Below are 19,838 nucleotides of genomic sequence, written 5' to 3'. Positions count from 1 at the left end.
TATGAAGCTTGATATACTGTATCTCGATGGGGGCGATTCTTTAGTCAGATGAGTTTCCTGCAGTGCCAACACTTGTACATCTTTCTCCCTCAGCATCTGCGCCATCAACTCACACTTAGCCATCGATATACCCTCCACATTCAATGAGATTATCCTCAGTCCTCCTCCTACTATCACTACATTGTCATTTAGGTCATCATTAACTGAGTCTAGCGTATTTTTCGAAGTTGCAGGACTCTCTACTGCACCAACGCGGCGGCCGACCCAGTATGAATATTCCTTCTTTGAGCTTCCATTTTTGAGGTGTGTAGTCGAGAGCAAGTTTTTAACGCTTGGTTCGACCACCAGGGTGGGATTCCTCTTAGTCAGGCCCCCAGAATGCTGGCTGCACTCCAGGGAGCCGCTCAAGCCTCCACACGACGACAACGTGGGAATCCCGGTCGTGGAGGGTTGACAAAGCATCTTAACGCACTACCAAATTACTATGAGCATTGAGCAAACAGTGACTGCAAAAAATGGCTTCATGGACTTGTGTTGCTGCAGAAACACAGGAAAGTGAATCCATTTGCATATTAGTCACAATAATTCGATCCCGTGGTAAGAGCCACGTCAGAGTGTGTTCGAGCAGTTTTCACTGCTGCTTAAGGAATTAAAAGATTACATTCTTGTCCACCACATTCACATTGCACGGCGACCTAATTGTCACAGGGACACATTACACTGATAAGGTGCGGTGCAGTTCAGCCCAGCGTCACTTTTTCCCGCACCAGTAGAAGGCGCCACACGACTGTGGAAGCCGCTCCAAATTATCACCAAACCGCGACTTGACCTTATGGACATTTTTTTTTTAGGACATTTTTCTCCCGACTGGAGGAACATTTTTTTTTTGTTTTGGGGATTGCAAATAGAAATTTTGTTTCAAGGGATACTAAATTCTGTATGTTCAGGACAAGCTGCATGATGTTTTGCACTGATTCAGGCCTGTAAGACACAAAAACCAGGTGCACATTCCAGACTGATAAGAAAGAAATGAGGTGCACATTCCGGAGTGATGAGGAGTAGAAGCGTTTGAGAACCAAGGTCACAAAACAGATCATTTGTAAGAGAGAAATTGTTAGAATGAGCAGGAAGAGCGTAGGCTGGTGTGGACTCGTCAAAATTCGGGGTTTCCCATCTTGTATGGGTTGTATTTACAATGTGAACTGACAGTCAAGATAAATGTTCATGTGTTCTGTCGACATTGGGCAAACAAGGGCTTTAAAAAAGACCACAACAGGAAAAGAAAGGTTGTGCATAAAGCACGTCTAAATAGTTATTTGTGAATGCAAAGTTCACTTAAGAGAAAATGACACAATTATGATTGGAAACTGCCTCGCTGACAATGCAGCGAAGGCTGCAGCCCAAGGCATGACCTCAAAGTCGGCACTGCATTACTATAAGGGAAAATGAACACACACACGCAGCAAATCAACTTGACAATTTGATATCACGCAAGGAAAAATACACCACTAATTGAATGCACACATTGGGATAACAAAGGTGCAAACATTGCTGAGGACAGGATCAGCAAATTGGCAGATGGCAAATCCTGCCTGCCTAATTCATTGATTGGAAAAGTAACAAGAGTGACACACGAGCTTAGCTGTGTGTCAAGAGAGGGGAAGTATGATATGAAATTGTTCCCACATACAGACTTTTCAACAAAAAACTTTTTTTTAGACAAAGGGTTATTTGTTTGAGATGCAATATTGTTTGGTTTTAATTAATATGTTTTCAAAATGGGTTACATTGTTTTCCAACAACATGATGCTAAAACAGTCGGAATAAGTATTGTGTAATCGAATTATCCTGACATTTGGAATTTCAAGAGTGATTGAAAGTGAAAATGATGCATTTTGTGAATGATGGTGTAACAAGTGGGACAGTCGTTGCAGAATTGACTCAAAGCGTCATTGTGCATACAGTCTGCAGGACTTGTGGAACGCACTAATGGAACTGTTAAAGCCAGACAATATTGAGACAATGAGAGAAACAAAAAAGACGATGGCCAGACTGTTTCAATCACAGTAATGAGGATAGTGCCAGCCGAAGGAAGGACACTATCCCCTTTCGAAATCCTATATGGCTGCACACATAGACTCTCAGGTTCATCAGAACCACCAGCGACTGGCACATCGGTCCCAGTCCACAATGGAAAACATGTTTGATCGAAAAAGATGCAAAGACACAATTACTGGTCAGTGTGTTCTGATCCACAGAGAAATCACGTCTGTGTGGGAGACCAACTCTTCTTCAAGGTGTTGAAACAACTTTGTTGGGACAAGTGAATGCTGAGATGGCCCTCGCCAGATGATGGCAGTGACCCCCACGGCAGCAAAGGTCGCGGGGCGTGGCGACTGGATCCACCAGTCGCAGTGCAAGCTGAAAGGCCTAGCGACGCGAATCCCTCGAAAAGGAGCCCACCTGAGTCACAATCTCGGACCACACGCACATCAGAACCACACAACCAGCCACAGATACGAATGTTGAAGCCACAGAACAAAAAGATTGGATGTTGTTTGGAAGTTGGTGACGGACATGGAGAAATTTCAGCCTTGATTGGAGAACATTATTGCATTTGGATTTTTAATGAAAACGAAACAATTATTGATGTTATGACCACTATGAAGAATTTGGAAGACACAATATATCGGGATAATTATGGTTTTCATTTTTGTTATGTGTAGTCGGTTCATGTTGCATTTTTATGACAAAAATGATGATTAACCGCATGTTTGTTGCCCACATGTACCATTACAACCTGATTGATGTTGAGAATGACGAATTCGAACTGGACAATGACGAACTCGAACTGGACACTGAAACCTAAAAAAACCTCATGGACCCTTTTTGCCCCTGCCCCAACATGTGCACACACACACCATACATGAAGATCCGAGAGGCAAAGACGGCTGTCTCCTCTTACAACAAGGCAAGGGGCCTTCATCAAGTCACCCCAGGGACAAGCTCTGTGTGGAGACAGTTTTGTTATTTTTCACTAGGCACATTGAAATGTATTTTTATATGTTTTGTTCCCTGATGGTCATCAAATGATGAAGATCTCGTTCCACGCCGGAAGGGAGGAGGGGAATTTTGTCCCTACTGAGGGTTTTCGCCCCTCCACTGATGATCACACTGTTGTATAATTTCATTATGAGGATCTGTTTTAAAGCCGTAAGGACATGATTTTTAAATCCACAACAGGGGGGAAATGTAAGATGGGCTGAGGATAGGTAATCAGTTTGTGTATTTATAATCATGTTTTTATACAATATTTATATCAATGATAATTGCTTTAACACACTTACGTTGTTATTTTAACACACAGACACAGTATCCTGAAGATGTGTTTAGTTAAAGTAACCTTTACACCGTGAGTTGTTATTTTCTGCTTGCTGCTGTCTCCTGATGATTTGTTATTGATGTTTTCTGTCTTCTGCTGATTAGTTTAGTCTAAAACAGACCACCATTGTTAAGTAATCTCCTGTCCTCTGGTGATTTAGTTTAGGCTAAACAGACCATTGTATTCTAATTTCTTGTGATTCTTGAGTCAAGCGAATAAAAGCAGAGCCGGTGAGAGGAGGAGAGAGGGGAGTTGCATGGGGCGGCTGCGAGCAGGCTCGCGGCTGCCAGCAGGCGAGCTGCTGCTCGCGGCCTCTCTGTCCCACTCTTTTCCCCCGCCGGCGGTGAAAATGAACAACGGTGTCTGGTTCCTCCTGGCCTTTCAGCTAGCGTTTTATTTCGGCCGTTAGATTTAGTAAGTTATTTCAGTAAGCTCTCCCAAAATGGGCATTTAAACCTGACAGTCCCTCATCCACTTTATTGTATTTTATACTGCTTGTTTTACGTGTTGGTGTTTCTACCCCTATTTGTGTTTTTACTTTCGTATTTTACTCTGTACAGCGTCCTTCAGGGTCCTGAAACATGCCTCCAAATCAAATGTATTATATATATATATATATATATATATATATATATATATATATATATATATATATATATATATATATATATATATATATATATAGTAGTTTGCTCACTGTGTAAAGCTGAATTTAAATATCACAGAAGTTGTTCCTTTTTGCCGTATCATCTTCGAGCAAAACACCCTGCTGAATTTAGCAACACGGGGCCTCGCCAAGCAACGCTGCTTTAGTGTGGTGCTCGTGGGCGCATAACTAAAGCTGTATGTGAGAAGGTAACCGATAGCTTGGTAATGTGGATAGCAAAAAACTGCCGCCCAATTAGCATAGTTGAAGACGACAAGAGATCATTCGAGCAGCATCGGGAGATAAACTGTATAATTTACCTTCGAGGGGAACCATAGTATCACAAATACACGCCTTGTATGAGGATGAGAGGGCTCGGCGAAAGAACATGCTTAAAAAAGCAGCGAATATTCCTGTCAGGGGTGATCACTGGACTTCTGTGAACAATGATAATTACTTGGTCGGTCACAGCGCATTTTAACAGAGAATCAGAATCAGAAATCCCTTTATTGTCATAGTACTCAAGTATGCAACGAGATTAGAGAGCTCCCCTCTCCAGTGCAATACAACAATAATTAGGATAAATATATAAATTAGATAAATAAGAGAATAGTTAGTGCAATGGAAAATAATACTGAATAGGATATATAAAAACACATCACGTTGCTGTTCTGCAAGGTAAGGGTGGTCGTGTGTGTGTGAGAGAGTTTAGAATGGAGATGGCTCTTGGAAAGAAACTGTTTCTCAGTCTATTGGTCCTTGATTTGATGTACCTGTAGCGCCTGCCAGAGGGCATCAGGTCGAACAGGTGTGAGTTTGGGTGGGTATTGTCTTTGACGATATTGAGAGCCCTGCTGAGGCACCGGGCGGTGTAGATGTCCGACAGTGAGGGGAGAGGGCAGCCAATCATCCTTTGCGCTGTTTTGACCCTCCTCTGGAGCCTCACTTTGTCCGCCTCAGTGCAGCCGCTGTACCAGGTGGAGACACAGTACGTCAGCAGGCTCTCAATGGACGAGTGGTGGAAGGCCAGCAGCAGCTTCCTGTCCAGGTCGAATTTCCTGAGGACTTTCAGGAAGTGCAGACGCTGGTGGACCTTCTTTTCCATTATTGGCAAAGAATGGACTCTGCACTCATTTGCGCTCGCTGTGAGTAAAACGGAGCAGTGACACTACGCTGAGGCATGCACTGACCATTTTGTGGATATTGCAAACAAATGGGAAATAAAAGAGAAGTTAACCACTCTTTGCACTGATAGTGCCCGTAATATGGTTGCCGCCGCGAGACTACTCCCATTTCAACACCTACCCTGCACAGCCCACAGTCTGCAACGAACTGTGACAGTTTGCCTTAACGACAGCGGATTTGAAAGTGTTTTGGCCAAGTGTCACAAGATTGTCGGACACTTCAAGCACAGTCCATCAAACGCCCAGGAGTTAAACGAACGACAAGTTGCTCATGGACATAAGCAAGAATCGCTGGCGAAGGACGTTCCAACAAAATGAAATTCCACCCTCGAGATGGTTAAGCGGATCCGGAGAAACAAATCTCCTCAATCAACTACGCTGGCGCAACATAAGCGTAAGGATGCCATGCTGACTGAAAAGGAGCTGTCCAAATTGCAAAAGCTAGAAGAACTACTTGAACCGTGCAAGTAAGTTCTTTCCTTTTTTTGTGTCCTTTTCCGCCGTGTGCTTGCGTGTGTGCACATGCATGCGTGTCATACCATTTTTTCTTTTTCTCTTATGTCTTTGACAACAGAGTTTTGTGTGTGTGCGTGTTTGCTCAACTAAGCTTCGTGTGTGCGGATAAAAAACCGTAAAGTGGTGACACGAATGTTGTTTTTCTGTGTTCTGTATAAATTAAAACAGACATAATTAAGAAAAAAATCACCTGTTTCCTATTTCAGATATGTGACAGAACTGCTGGGAGGGGAGCAGTGTGTCTCCTGTTCAGTAGTATTGCCCGCCTACTGTCACTTGTTCAAAGTTATGGAGCCTTCAGATGATGATCCAATCTATGTTCTGCGGTTCAAGAAGTTATTTACCGCAGTCTTAACTCAGAGGAAGAACAGCACCATCCTCACCTGGCTGAAGATTGCCACTGCCCTTGACCCCAGGTTCAAAGATCTTACGTGTCTCCCCAAAGATGAAAGGAGTGAGGTCTGGGCTTTATTGCGTGGCCTGATGACACAACAACCACCCAATGTAATGACAGAACAGCCCCCAAAAAAGAGAAGGCTATCCAACTTGATGGGAACGTCTGATACGTCAGATGAAGAAGAGGAGTCCGCACAGCATTGTTTGGACCGCTACAAAGCAGAGCCTAAAATAGAACTGGAGGGGTGTCCACGACATTGGTGGTCACAGAGAGAAGAGCACATAGCAGGCTGGCACCCATTGCACGCAAATACCTGTCGACTCCTGCAACCACAGTGCCCTGTGAGAGATTGTTCTCACTCTCAGGCCACATCATTCAAAAGAAACGTGCTTCTCTGTCCTCCGATAATGTGAACAGACTGGTATGCCTCAGTAATTGGCTGAGTGTAAAGGATTAACCCAAATGTGTATGGTTAACTGCACCTTCTTCTGTATTATTGGTTTTTCTATTGACTCATGCACTTTTTGAACGTTAACTGACATGAGGTTGAGACACGCATTTATATTACCAGTATTTCATCTAAAATGAAATACCCTTTTGTACTTGAAAACTGTTCTGGATTGTTTTTATTTAAGTTAATGCAAAGACATGAAGAGAAAAGATGCCAGTAAAGCAAAGTCAATATTGATTTTGTTGAAAAGGAGGACTTTTTTCAAAGATAAGAGAAAGCTGTTAAAATAATTGCTATTAAAAGTATTTGAAAAGAAATATACTTTGTGTTGATGACATGAATTCCAAGATTTTACTCGTTAATATTTATGAACTTTGGAAAAAACATGTTTTAAATGTTGAAAAAAAGTACAGATTTAGATTAATTGTTATTAATTACAGAAAATTGTGCGATTGATTAGTTAAAAAAAATTAATTGCTTGACACCACTAAGATATATATATATATATACATGTATGTATGTATGTATGTATATATATATATATATATATATATATAGAGATATATATATATATATATTATATATATATATATACATCTGCTATTGGCTGGCAACCAGTACAGGGTGTCCCCCGTCTACAGCGGAACAGAAAATGGATGGATGGATGCATATATACATTTACATTAAATTAAAAATGATACTTCCATCCATCCATTATCTGGACCGCTTCTCCTCACTAGGGTCGCTAGAGCCTATCCCAGCTGTCTTCGGGCAGTAGGCGAGGTACACCCTGAATTGGTGTCCATCCAATTGCAGGGCACACATAGACGAACAACCATCCGCACTCACACTCATACCGAGGGGCAATTTAGAGTGTCCAATCAACCTGCCATTCATGTTTTGGGAATATGGGAGGAAACCGGAATACCCAGAGGAAACCCACGCAGGTACGGGGAGAACATGCAAACTCCAACCAGAAAGGCGGAGCCAGAATCCAACCCACGACCTCTTTATTGTGAGGCCATCGTTCTAACCAGTCGGGCCACCGCGCGGCCCCATGATATTTTCAACCACATCATAAACTTAATTTGGGAAAAACGAATAAATTTAGCTGTAATTAAACAATTTCTTTTTTTTAGTTAAGTCAAACAAAAACGAAACTTCATTCACAGCTAAACCAAACGTTTCCAATATAAATTTCCACCTATATATAGTGTAAAAAGACATCCTGAAGCCTGGAAAGTCATGAATTTGATTGTCCAGTATTTCCCTTATGAGATAATGCCTCACTTAGCAAATGTGTACAGCGCGAGCTGAAAATGCATTTGCGTCACTAAACAACCAAACTTCATTAACAGCTAAAGTAAACGTTTCCAATGTAAATGTCCACCTATATATGGTGTAAAAAGACATCCTGAAGCCTGGACAGTCATTAATTTGATTGTCCAGTCTTTCCCTTATGAGATAATGCCTCACATAGCAAATGTGTACAGCGCGAGCTGAGAATGCATTTGCAGCACTAAAATAATGAAACTTCATTAACAGCTAAACCAAACGTTTCCAGTGTAAGTTTCCACCTTTTTATAGTGTAAACTGATCTCCTGAAGCCTGGACAATCATTAATTTTATTGTCCAGCATCTCCCTCATGGGATAATGCCTCACGTTGCAAATGTGAACAGCGCGAGCAGCAAATGCATTTGCAGCACTAAAAAAACGAAACTTCATTAACAGCTACGCCAAACGTTTCCAATGTAAATTTCCACCTCTATACAGTGTAAAGTGACATCCTGAATACTGTACAGTCATTTATTTGATTGTCCAGTATTTCCCTCCTGAGATAATGCCTCACTTAGCAAATGTGATACTGCGCGAGCTGAAAATGCATTTGCAGCACTAAAAAAAACAAACTTCTACAACAGCTAAACAAAACGTTTCCAATGTAAATTTTCACCTATATATAGTGTAAAAAGACATCCTGAAGCCTGGACAGTTATTAATTTGATTGTCCAGTATATCCCATATGAGATAATGCCTCACATAGCAAATGTGTACAGCGCAAGCTGAAAATGCATTTGCATCACTAAAAGAAAACAACTCATATAACAGCTAGTCCAAACATTTCCAAAGTAAATTTCTACCTTTATAGTGTAAAAACACATCCTGAAGCCTGGACAGTCATTGATTTGATTATCCAGTATTTCCCTTATGAGATAATGCCTCACATAGCAGATGTGTACAGCGCAAGCTGAGAATGCATTTGCGTCACTAAACAACCAAACTTCATTCACAGCTAAACCAAACGTTTCCAATATAAATTTCCACCTATATATAGTGTAAAAAGACATCCTGAAGCCTGGAAAGTCATGAATTTGATTGTCCAGTATTTCCCTTATGAGATAATGCCTCACTTAGCAAATGTGTACAGCGCGAGCTGAAAATGCATTTGCGTCACTAAACAACCAAACTTCATTAACAGCTAAAGTAAACGTTTCCAATGTAAATGTCCACCTATATATGGTGTAAAAAGACATCCTGAAGCCTGGACAGTCATTGATTTGATTATCCAGTATTTCCCTTATGAGATAATGCCTCACATAGCAGATGTGTACAGCGCGAGCTGAGAATGCATTTGCAGCACTAAAAAAACCCAACTGTTATAACAGTAAATCAAGCTTTTCCAATGTAAATATCCACTTTTATATCGTGTAAAAAGACATCCTGCAGCCTGGAGAGTCATTAATTTGATTGTCCAGTATTTCCCTCTTCAGGTAATGCTTCACTAGGAAAATGTATACAGTGCAAGCTGAAAATGCATTTGCAGCTCTAAAAAAACTAACTTTTATAACAGCTAAACCAAACGTTTCCAATGTAAATTTCCACCTTTATATAGTGTAAAAACACATCCTGAAGGCTGGAGAGTCTTTAATTTGATTGTCCAGTATTTCCTTCATGAGATATTGGAACACTTAGAAAAAGTGTACGGCGCGAGCAGAAAATGCATTTGTATCAATAAAAAACGAAACTTCATTAATAGCTAAACCAAACGTTTCCAATGTAAATTTCCACCTTTATATAGTGTAAAAATACATCCTGAAGCCTGGACAGTCATTGATTTGATTATCCAGTATTTCCCTTATGAGATAATGCCTCACATAGCAGATGTGTACAGCGCGAGCTGAGAATGCATTTGCAGCACTAAAAAACCCAACTTTTATAACAGTAAATTAAGCTTTTCCAATGTAAATATCCACTTTTATATCGTGTAAAAAGTCATCCTGCAGCCTGGAGAGTCATTAATTTGATTGTCCAGTATTTCCCTCTTCAGGTAATGCTTCACTAGGAAAATGTGTACAGTGCAAGCTGAAAATGCATTTGCAGCACTAAAAAAACGAACTTTTATAACAGCTAAACCAAACGTTTCCATGTAAATTTCCACCTTTATATAGTGTAAAAACACATCCTGAAGCCTGGACAGTCATTGATTTGATTATCCATTATTTCCCTTATGAGATAATGCCTCACATAGCAGATGTGTACAGCGCGAGCTGAGAATGCATTTGCAGCACCAAAAAAACCCAACTTTTATAACAGTAAATCAAGCTTTTCCAATGTAAATATCCACTTTTATATCGTGTAAAAAGACATCCTGCAGCCTGGAGAGTCATTCATTTGATTGTCCAGTATTTCCCTCTTCAGGTAATGCTTCACTAGGAAAATGTATACAGTGCAAGCTGAAAATGCATTTGCAGCTCTAAAAAAACTAACTTTTATAACAGCTAAACCAAACGTTTCCAATGTAAATTTCCATCTTTATATAGTGTAAAAATACATCCTGAAGCCTGGACAGTCATTAATTTGATTGTCCAGTATTTCCCTCCTGAGATAATGCCTCACTTAGAAAATGTGATACTGCGCGAGCTGAAAATGCATTTGCGGCACTAAAAAAAACAAACTTTTATAACAGCTAAACTAAACGTTTCCAATGTAAATTTACACCTATATATAGTGTAAAAATACATCCTGAAGCCTGGATAGTCATTAATTTGATCGTCCAGTATATCCCATATGAGATAATGCCTCACATAGCAAATGTGTACAGCGCGAGCTGAGAATGCATTTGCAGCATTAAACAACCAAACTTCATTATCAGCTAAACTAAACGTTTCCAATGTAGGTTTCCACCTATATATAGTGTAAAAAGACATCATGAAGCCTGGATATTCATTAAATAGATTGTACAGTATTTCCCTTATGAGATAATGCCTCACATAGCAAATGTGTACAGCGCGAGCTGACAATGCATTTGCAGCACTAAAAAAACGAAACTTCATTAACAGCTAAACCAAACGTTTTCAGTGTAAATTTCCACCTTTATATAGTGTGAACTGACATCCTGAAGCCTGGACAATCATTAATTTTATTGTCCAGCATCTCCCTCATGGGATAATGCCTCACGCTGCAAATGTGTACAGCGCAAGCTGAAACTGCATTTGCAGCACTCAAGAAAAGCAACTTATATAACAGCTAGCCCAAACGTTTCCAATGTAAATTTCCACCTTTATCTAGTGTAGAGTGACATCCTGAAGACTGGACAGTCATGAATTTGATTGTACAGTATTTCCCTCATGAGATAATGCCTCACATAGCAAATGTGTACAGTGCGAGCTGAGAATGCATTTGCAGCACTCAAAAAACAAACTTTTATAACAGCTAAACCAAACGTTTCCAATGTAAATTTCCACCTTTATATTGTGTAAAAAGACATCCTGAAGGCAGGACAGTCATTAATTTGATTGTCCAGTATTTCCTTATGAGATAATTAAAGCTCAGACATTAAAGCTCTCCGGACATTAAAGCTCTCCTGAAGGAGAAAAAGAGGGCTTTTGTGTCAGGCGACAAGGATGAGCTGAAGAGAGTGCAGCGTCAGCTGAGAAGGAGGATCCAAGAGGGGAAAAAGTCCTACAAGATGCGGATGGAGGAACAACTGCAGCGGAACAATGCCAGGGATGTCTGGAGGGGCCTGAAGACCATCTCAGGCCACGGACAACCAGGTAAGACCCAGAAGGGGGGGGGGGCTTCAGTGGGCAAATGAGTTGAACCTATTTTTCAATAGGTTTGATCAAATGCCTGACCCCGCTCAGGCTCCCCTGCTGCAGCTCCCACCAACCCCTCCTGCCACTGCGAACGAGACCCTCTCTCCCCCTCTCTCTCTCCACAGGCTCCAGTTCCCAGCCTCATCAGACAACCACCACTTCCTCCTGCTCAGCCTTGTTCCTCACAACATCTCAGGTGAAGAACCAGCTGAGGAGGATGAAGGCGAGGAAGGCAGCAGGCCCAGATGGGATTAGCTCCCAGCTCCTAAAATCCTGCGCAGACCAGCTGTGTGGAATCGTCCAGTACATGTTCAAGCTGAGCCTGAAGCTGGGCAGAGTCCCCCAGCTGTGGAAAACATCCTGCCTGGTTCCGGTTCCAAAGACACCCCATCCGAAGGAGCTCAACAACTTCAGACCAGTGGCGCTGACGTCTCATCTGATGAAGACCCTGGAGCGACTCGTCCTCGTCTATCTGCGCCCCCTGGTCAGCTCCTCAATGGACCCACTCCAGTTCGCATACCAGCCTGGCATCAGTGTGGAGGATGCCATCATCTACCTGCTCCACACTTCACTCTCCCACCTGGAGAAGGCGGGGTGCACGGTGAGGATCATGTTCTTTGATTTCTCAAGTGCTTTCAACACCATCCAGCCCACCTTATTGGGAGACAAGCTGGAGCAGGCGGGAGTGGCCCACCACCTCATCACATGGATCCACGACTACCTCACAAACCGGCCACAGTACGTGACACAGACTCTTCCTACTCAGGAGGCTGAGGTCCTTTGGCGTTCGGGGAACACTCCTCAGGAACTTCTATGACTCGGTGGTTTCATCAGTCATCTTCTATGGAGTGGTCTCCTGGGCAGGAGGCATCTCGGGCCGAGACAAAAAGAGACTGGATAAACTAGTGAGGAAGGCCAGCTCTGTCCTGGGCTGCTCCCTGGACTCTGTGGACTCAGTGGGGGGCAGGAGGATGACGGCAAAACTGTCATCAATGCTGGACAACCCAGCCCACCCACTCAATGACATTCTGAGAACACTCCACAGCTCCTTCAGTGATAGACTGTTACACCCTCGCTGTACCAAAGAGAGATTTCGGCGCTCCTTCCTGCCGACTGCTGTCAGACTTTTTAACAAGAACATTGGGTCAGGCCTACAAACGGGAGGGCATTAGTGCAATTGTGCAGTCCTAGGATGCAATATACACTACTACTGTACTTTCAGCCAATGGTGTACTTAAATATTGACCAATGATGTATTTTGTTTACCTTTACAGTATTCTTATAACAGTACTTCTATCACTGCAGCATTTCTACCATTGCAGGACGTTTACTATTACAGTACTTTTATCATTGCAGTATTTTTCTATCGTTGCAGTACCTTTACTATTACAGTACTTTTACCATTGCAGTATATTTCATCATTGCAGTACTTTTTACCATTACAGTACTTTTATCATTGCAGTATTTTCTATCATGCAGTACTTTTCTATCATTTCAGTACTCTTGCCATTACAGTACTTTTATCATTGCAATATTTTTATCATTGCAGTATTTTCAATAATTCAGTAGTTTTTATCATTACAGCGTTTCCCCCTCTGTATAATGGACAGGCATTAGGAGTGTTTCCTTACACTTAGATACGTTTATACTGTGTATATTTGCATGCTTTTTATGAATGTCTGCTGCTAATGTTATACATTAACGGCTACATTACGCCGCCGACTCTGTGTGAGCTATATCTTTGCTGCTGTAACACCTCAAATTTCCCCATTGTGGGACTAATAAAGGACATCTTTATCTTTATCTTTATCTTAGTGTGAGGACAATAAACTTTTATTGTTTTGTACAGCTCAACACTGCAAAAAACAAGGAGATCTTCATCGACTTCAGGAAGAACAAGACAGTACCACCCCCTCCTCTACATCAAAGGCGAGTGTGTGGAGAGGGTTCACACATTCAAGTTCCTTGGAGTACAGATCTACAATGACCTCTCCTGAACACACAACACCACAGCAGGGAAAAAGAAGGTCCATCAGTGACTGCACTTCCTGAAGGTCCTCAGGAAATTCAACCTGGGCAAGAAGCTGCTGCTGGCCTTCTACCACTCGTCCATCGAGAGCCTGCTGACTCATTGAGTCTCCACCTGGTACGGCAGCTGTACTGAGGGAGACAGAGTGAGGCTCCAAGCAGTCAAAACAGCGCAGAGGATTATTGGCTGCCCTTGCCCCTCCCTGTTGGACATCAACACCACCCGATGCCTCAGCAGAGCTCACAAGATCATCAAAGACAGTACTCACCCTAGCTCACACCTCTTTGACCGGTTGCCCAATGGCAGGCACTACAGGTGCATCAAGACTAACAGACTGAAAAACAGTTTCTTCTCGAGAGCCATCTCCATGCTGAACTCTCGGACACAACGACCCGAAAGCGCTTTGTTACAGCTCCAACTGTTGTGAAATGCGCTGTATAAATAAAATTGTCTTGTATTGTAATACCTTGTAGAACTGCTTTATAATGTGTTTTATTTATTTAATTTCGTATTGATTTTCTATTAATTATTTAATCAATTTGATTGATATATGTATTTAATTAAATTATTGTTATACAGTAATCCCTCGCTATCTTGCGCTTTACCTATCGCGGCTTCGCTGCTGCGCGGATTTTTTTTACAGTGTTATTGTGCTCTGTGTAGCGGCCCCTTGGATTTCGAATCGGGACGCAGAGAGTTTAAAACGGGTGTCGATAACCTTTATCTCTGAACAAGCATGTTTAGCATTCTGCATGTGATGTGGCATTTCAAAATAAAATGCCGAAGAAATCTCAACTTTTGACACATGATATCGAAAAATCAAGAAAAATTAAGTTTTAGTTACACCGCAACCAGACCGATGCTGAGGCACACTCGGCCACCCCAAGTATCCAACCAAAGTACTTTGAATGAAATGTGATCTGGCATTTCAAAATAAAATGCCGAAGAAATCTCAACTTTTGACCATTACCACATGATATCAAAAAATCAATGAAAATTAAGTTTTTGTTATCCCGCAACCAGACCGGTGCTGGGGCACACTAGGCCACCCCAAGTATCCAACCAAAGTACTTTGAATGAAATCTGAAGTGGTATTTCAAAATAAAATGCCAAAGAAATCTCAACTGTTGACCAAAACACACAATTTTGAAAAATCATTAAAAATTTACTTTTCGTTATCCCGTGACCACACCGGTGCTGAGGCACACTAGGCCACATCAGGTATCCAACCAAAGTACTTTCAACGAAATCTGATGTGGCATTTCAAAATAAAAGGCCAAAGAAATCTCAAATTTTGACCATTACACCTGAATTAAATAAAATCATAAAAAATTAAGTTTGTTATCTCGCAACCAGACCGGTGTTGGGGCACACCAGGCCACCCCAGGTATCCAACCAAAGTACTTTCATCAAAATCTTATGTGGCATTTCAAAATAAAAGGCAGAAGAAATCTCAAAATTTCACAGTTACACCTGAAAGTGTGATTTCTTCCGAATTTTATTTTGAAATAACACATCACATTTTGATGAAAGTACTTTGGTTGGATACCTTGGGTGGCCTAGTGTTCCCCAGCAGTAGTCTGGTTGCGGGATAAGGAAAATGTAATTTTTGATGATCTTTTGTAATCGGGTGTAATGGTCAAATTTGGAGATTTCTTTGGCCTTTTACTTTGAAATGCCACACCAGAATTTTATTTTGAACGTGAGTGTGAGTGTTTACAATTCAAACGTCTGATGATGCTCAAGATGGAGAAGCAAAGTAGAAAGTGCTCAGGGGCACAAAACCAAAAAAGAAACAGGGTGATCGAGAAAGACTATGCAACCATGAAAACCAGCTTTTCAAAGTGATTAAAAACAGTTGTGATATGTCAGTGTGGTAAGAGTCACACATGGCTCAAAGAAACGTTCATTAAAAGTTTTATTTAAAAGTATTTTGTCCTGGTGATTTGCCGTCGTGAACGATTAAAAAATATCCGAACATCAGTGCGTGCGCGACTCACGTAGATTGTGTACTGACAAGCCTGCTCTTCAGAACGGATGTTATGGGCGTGTCATACTTGGATGCAGCACCCAATGATATTGCATCCGGGCGTGTCATGACAAGAACTCAGTGAAATACATAACGAGTCTCGCGCATCGTTTGCGTCATCAGAGTTTATATAGCAAATTATGATAAAGACACTAGGCTGAATTATCCGGAATGTTTTTTTTAATCTGTTCGTACATTTCTCCCTGACCATCTGAAGGGGGATGCGTAAGAACACGAAGGAGCTACAAAGACTTGTTGGATACAATTTTGCTGTATTTGGTGAGTGAGCTAATCTTGCAGCCACTCAATGCTAATGCTATTGGTTCTTCGGATGTAACTAGATCTGGCAGCACAAATGGTGGTCGTAAAACCATTATAAAATGCATTTAATGTTAACGTGTGTCATATATCATTGGCGCTAGATATTTGTTTTCACGAGGAGCAGCGTAGCCTAACTAAAGCTTTAGACAGTCGGGCCTTTTCGCTGCTTGTGTTTCTATTCTGTCGTTACGCTAGCGAACATGCTTTTCGGGTAACTGCGTTCAATCGCTGCAGAATAACCATTGACTGTTAATGAAAATACAACCAGGGAAATAGTTCTGCATTATGACGAAGTGGTAAAACGTTTGACTGCATTATAACGAAGAAGTAAAACGATTGCTATAAATGGTAAAAGAACATGAGCATCGGTGCACATGACAACATAATTGTTTGATTTTCAAAAAGCACGAGAGATTGTTTGATGGTGCTCTTCCCCCCCACACGCAGTCTTCGGATTTAAGGACTCTACACACCAGTCCGACGTAGGCTGCCGTGGCCGACTGTCGCATCGGCCTAGAAGTCGGCACGTCGGACCGGTGTCAGTACTAGATGTAGTCGGGTTGCTAGATATGGTCGAGCTTGAACCCGCGGCTTCTTCATCGCATACACACGGTACAAGAGGCTCGGCACCCTCTGCGCGACGTTATTCACCAAACGGCCCATCATAAACCAGTCACATTGGCCCCTGAAGTGTCAAGCAGCACGTCTCGGGAAAGGGAAGACGAACAGTCGCCCGGTGTTCTGACAAAATGTCCTACCCGCTCGAATCGCCCGACCGGAGGCTGATTCGACAGCCTGTTCTGTCAAAATGTCCTACCCGTGCGAGTCGTCCTACCGGAGGCGAATTTCGAAGCCAAAGTACTGCACCGTGTGCTTTCAGATATTTTATCGAGTATATTTATGCATCGATATAGGTGGGACGTTCTGACAGTTTAATTTATGGAGTGTATTTATGCATAGATATAGGTAGGACGTTCTGACAGTGTAATTTACGGAGTATATTTATGCATAGATACAGGTAGGATGTTCTGAGAGTTTAATTTATGGAGTATATTTATGCATAGATACAGGTAGGACGTTCTGAAGGTTTAATTTATGGAGTATATTTATGCATAGCTACAGGTAGGAAGTTCTGACAGTGTAATGGGATTAATTAATCACTTGGGAGAAGACAGTAGATGGAAGAACAAACACCACAGTGTTTTGTTCACAACTATTTACATTTATTACAACAATAGTCACTGTGTGACTGGCCATCTTGGGGGACATATTGGGCACATTGAAAATGGGCCCACCTGGTACATTTATGACACTGCACCTAAAAAGTAAAAAACAAGCACACATAAAAACAATGCATATGAAAATGTGAAATCAATCATGTATACCATTTCAATCATGCTGGAACTCTCCATCAGTCTGTCATTGTTTTTTGAGTAGATGGTTTTACATCGGGTCCCACCAATGAGTCTGAACTAGTTGTGAAGGGGCTCGTAATAGCATTCAAATGGTCGGACAGGTTTGTTGTATATATGTATATATGCAAGTTTGTGCATAGCAACAGCTATGTGATGACAAATAAACGACCCCATAAACAAAGAGCATTTTAACCGAGGAGGCGAGCGAGGGGTCGCTAAGCGTGCTAATTGCTAAAGTGAAGTACAGATTCGACCCAAGTGAGTGCTTCGGTGTTCAGTCAACTTTTAACAGAAGTATGTCCAGGATACGTTAGGGCTTGAGAGCCAGTGGCTATGAACAGAAATGTTGTATTTCAATCAATACGTAACTTGATATAAAATAAGACGACGGCTACATTTGCAATTTAGCAGATGCTCTCAGACCGGAACACAGAAACGGATGAAGAGGTTCGATGTCAAACGCATATTAAATATTTATAATCTCATCAATACTTTTTGCACTACACAGTACTGAGTTTCAATATCCACACAATACGGCTCAAATTTATGTTTTAATCAACTTGACTTAATTATATGCACAATTATACATAAATGCAAAATTATACTTGACAGAATGTTGTTTTTAAAAATTCGAGAAAGAACTGTCCCCTCCCTCACAAAATCTCTTGTCTGCATTACAGTATTGTTTTTATTGGTGTAAAGGCATTTTCTGTCATGTTTGTAAATGTCAGAAAATAGCTAATTTAATCGAATTACAATACAATTATTTCCTATCATCATTCAGCCCCCGCGTTCACGATTTCCTTCGCCAAAAAATCCCAAACTCCTCATGTATATAAAGAGCTGCGTCTTTATGAAATCTATTTTAATATTCTGTTTGATGTATAACACCACCTTTTTTTTTTTTTTTTTTTAAAAACAATGTACTGCATGCATGGAGCCCGTTGAACAAATCCAACTGAAAATTTGTCAGTTCAGCCTCAAGACGTTGATCTTCGATACCAATATGATATGGGTGACCATTTTGCCTTTTTCTGTCGACTGAAAATGACATCACAGTTGCTCACTGCTCAGACCAGTCACAGCACACCTGTTTTCTGAAGCGCATCCATTTTTGGTTGTTATCTGATATCATCATATTGTGAAACTTGATATACACATCAAGCTTGGCAAAATGATCTCTATTTTGTTATTTATTTTTGTGATTTATTAATCACAAAATAAAGTTGTATTGTATTGTATTGTATTTTATGAAATGGCCCACATAGCACCCCCTAGGAAGTTTTAATGAACCTGCCCAGTTGTGTTTCAAGAATCTAAGAAAAATCAGCAAAATAACTCAAGATCTACAAAAATGTCTTTCAGCCATGTTCCAAATATAACTATAAGTCCAGGAATACTTAATTTTTAATATCCTTTCAAAATTTGCCCATTTTTTTCTTTTTTTTTTGTGGTCCAAATTTAGTAAAAGTAAATGTAAAAGTAATTTTTGATCAGTTGTACTTCAATTTTTCAAACTTTCCCTTGCCAATGTGCCCGAAGTACAACGTGGCCAGGGTTGTTGTTGTTTTTTTTTTTTTTTCTTTCACATTACAGTCGAGTTTTTCCTCTTAACTTTTTAGATCTTCAAAAAGCACATTATAGTAGAGCTGTATTTAAATCACTCTGTATATCGTGACCTTTCGTTCTTGTTAATAAAGGGCTTATATATATGTTTTTCTTCAACGAATCGCCCAGCTCTGTTCCTCTCTGCTCCTCCCCAAAAATCTGGGGGAAAAAATGATGAAAAACAGTTTAACGCGATACTTATATTGCAGTACTGCATAGATCTCAATTTTTTTCAGAAATTATCTTCAAAGATTTATTTAGAAACATATATTAGATTTCTACGGGAACTATAATAAAATAATCATAAACTCTTTTATTTCCATGGGCTGTCTTTGAAGGATGATGAATTGGCTTGATGATCTGAAACCTATAATTGTGAAAAATCTGAAATCATGATGGGGCAAATTGTATTTGGTAGTACTGTATATCACTACAAAAACAATTGCTCAAATGTTGGGCTACAGTTTTTCCAATAAGAAAAAAATCCCATCTACGTTTTGACTGCAGAACTTAAGAGATGCCTGAAGTTCGGGACCTTTCCGAAGCTTTGCCAGGGATGCCCATGGACCCAATCACTGGAGTTGGTGTTGTAGCCTCCAGGAGCAGAGCACCAACCGGTTATGATGTTGTAAGATCATTTATCTTTTTTGTTGTTTGTATTCTCAGGTTAATTGGCATTTAGAAACCTTATTAGTGTTCTTGTTTATCCTGCTTATACAGTGCAGGGTTGTAATGGCGCATCTCCCATCACACTCCCGAGATGCAT

At 40.9% G+C, this 19,838-nt stretch overlaps 1 protein-coding gene across 6 annotated transcripts in view; it reads left to right on the top strand.

Moving 5' to 3' along the window:
- Positions 1-15,777: 15,777 nt before the first annotated feature.
- The window catches only part of mvb12ba (multivesicular body subunit 12Ba), a 98,183-nt gene continuing 94,122 nt past the window's right edge, over positions 15,778-19,838 (top strand). The window contains exons 1-2 of one of the 6 annotated variants that reach the window (XM_088280590.1): positions 15,779-16,007; positions 19,580-19,700. In XM_088280590.1, the coding sequence (XP_088136716.1) occupies positions 19,590-19,700 (111 nt within the window). In that variant the 5' untranslated portion in view covers positions 15,779-16,007; positions 19,580-19,589. Of the gene's footprint in view, positions 16,008-19,579; positions 19,701-19,838 lie in introns of all 6 variants that reach the window. The other 5 variants (XM_088280588.1, XM_088280587.1, XM_088280591.1 and 2 more) reach the window with 5 other exon arrangements.

Source organism: Idiotropiscis lumnitzeri, chromosome 18, assembly GCF_059441095.1.
Source record: "Idiotropiscis lumnitzeri isolate Australia: NSW breed Sydney's pygmy pipehorse chromosome 18, RoL_Ilum_1.0, whole genome shotgun sequence".
NCBI classification, from domain to species: domain Eukaryota; kingdom Metazoa; phylum Chordata; class Actinopteri; order Syngnathiformes; family Syngnathidae; genus Idiotropiscis; species Idiotropiscis lumnitzeri.
The sequence above is the reverse complement of the archived record's forward strand: the minus strand, read 5'-3'. Positions and strand labels throughout refer to the sequence as shown.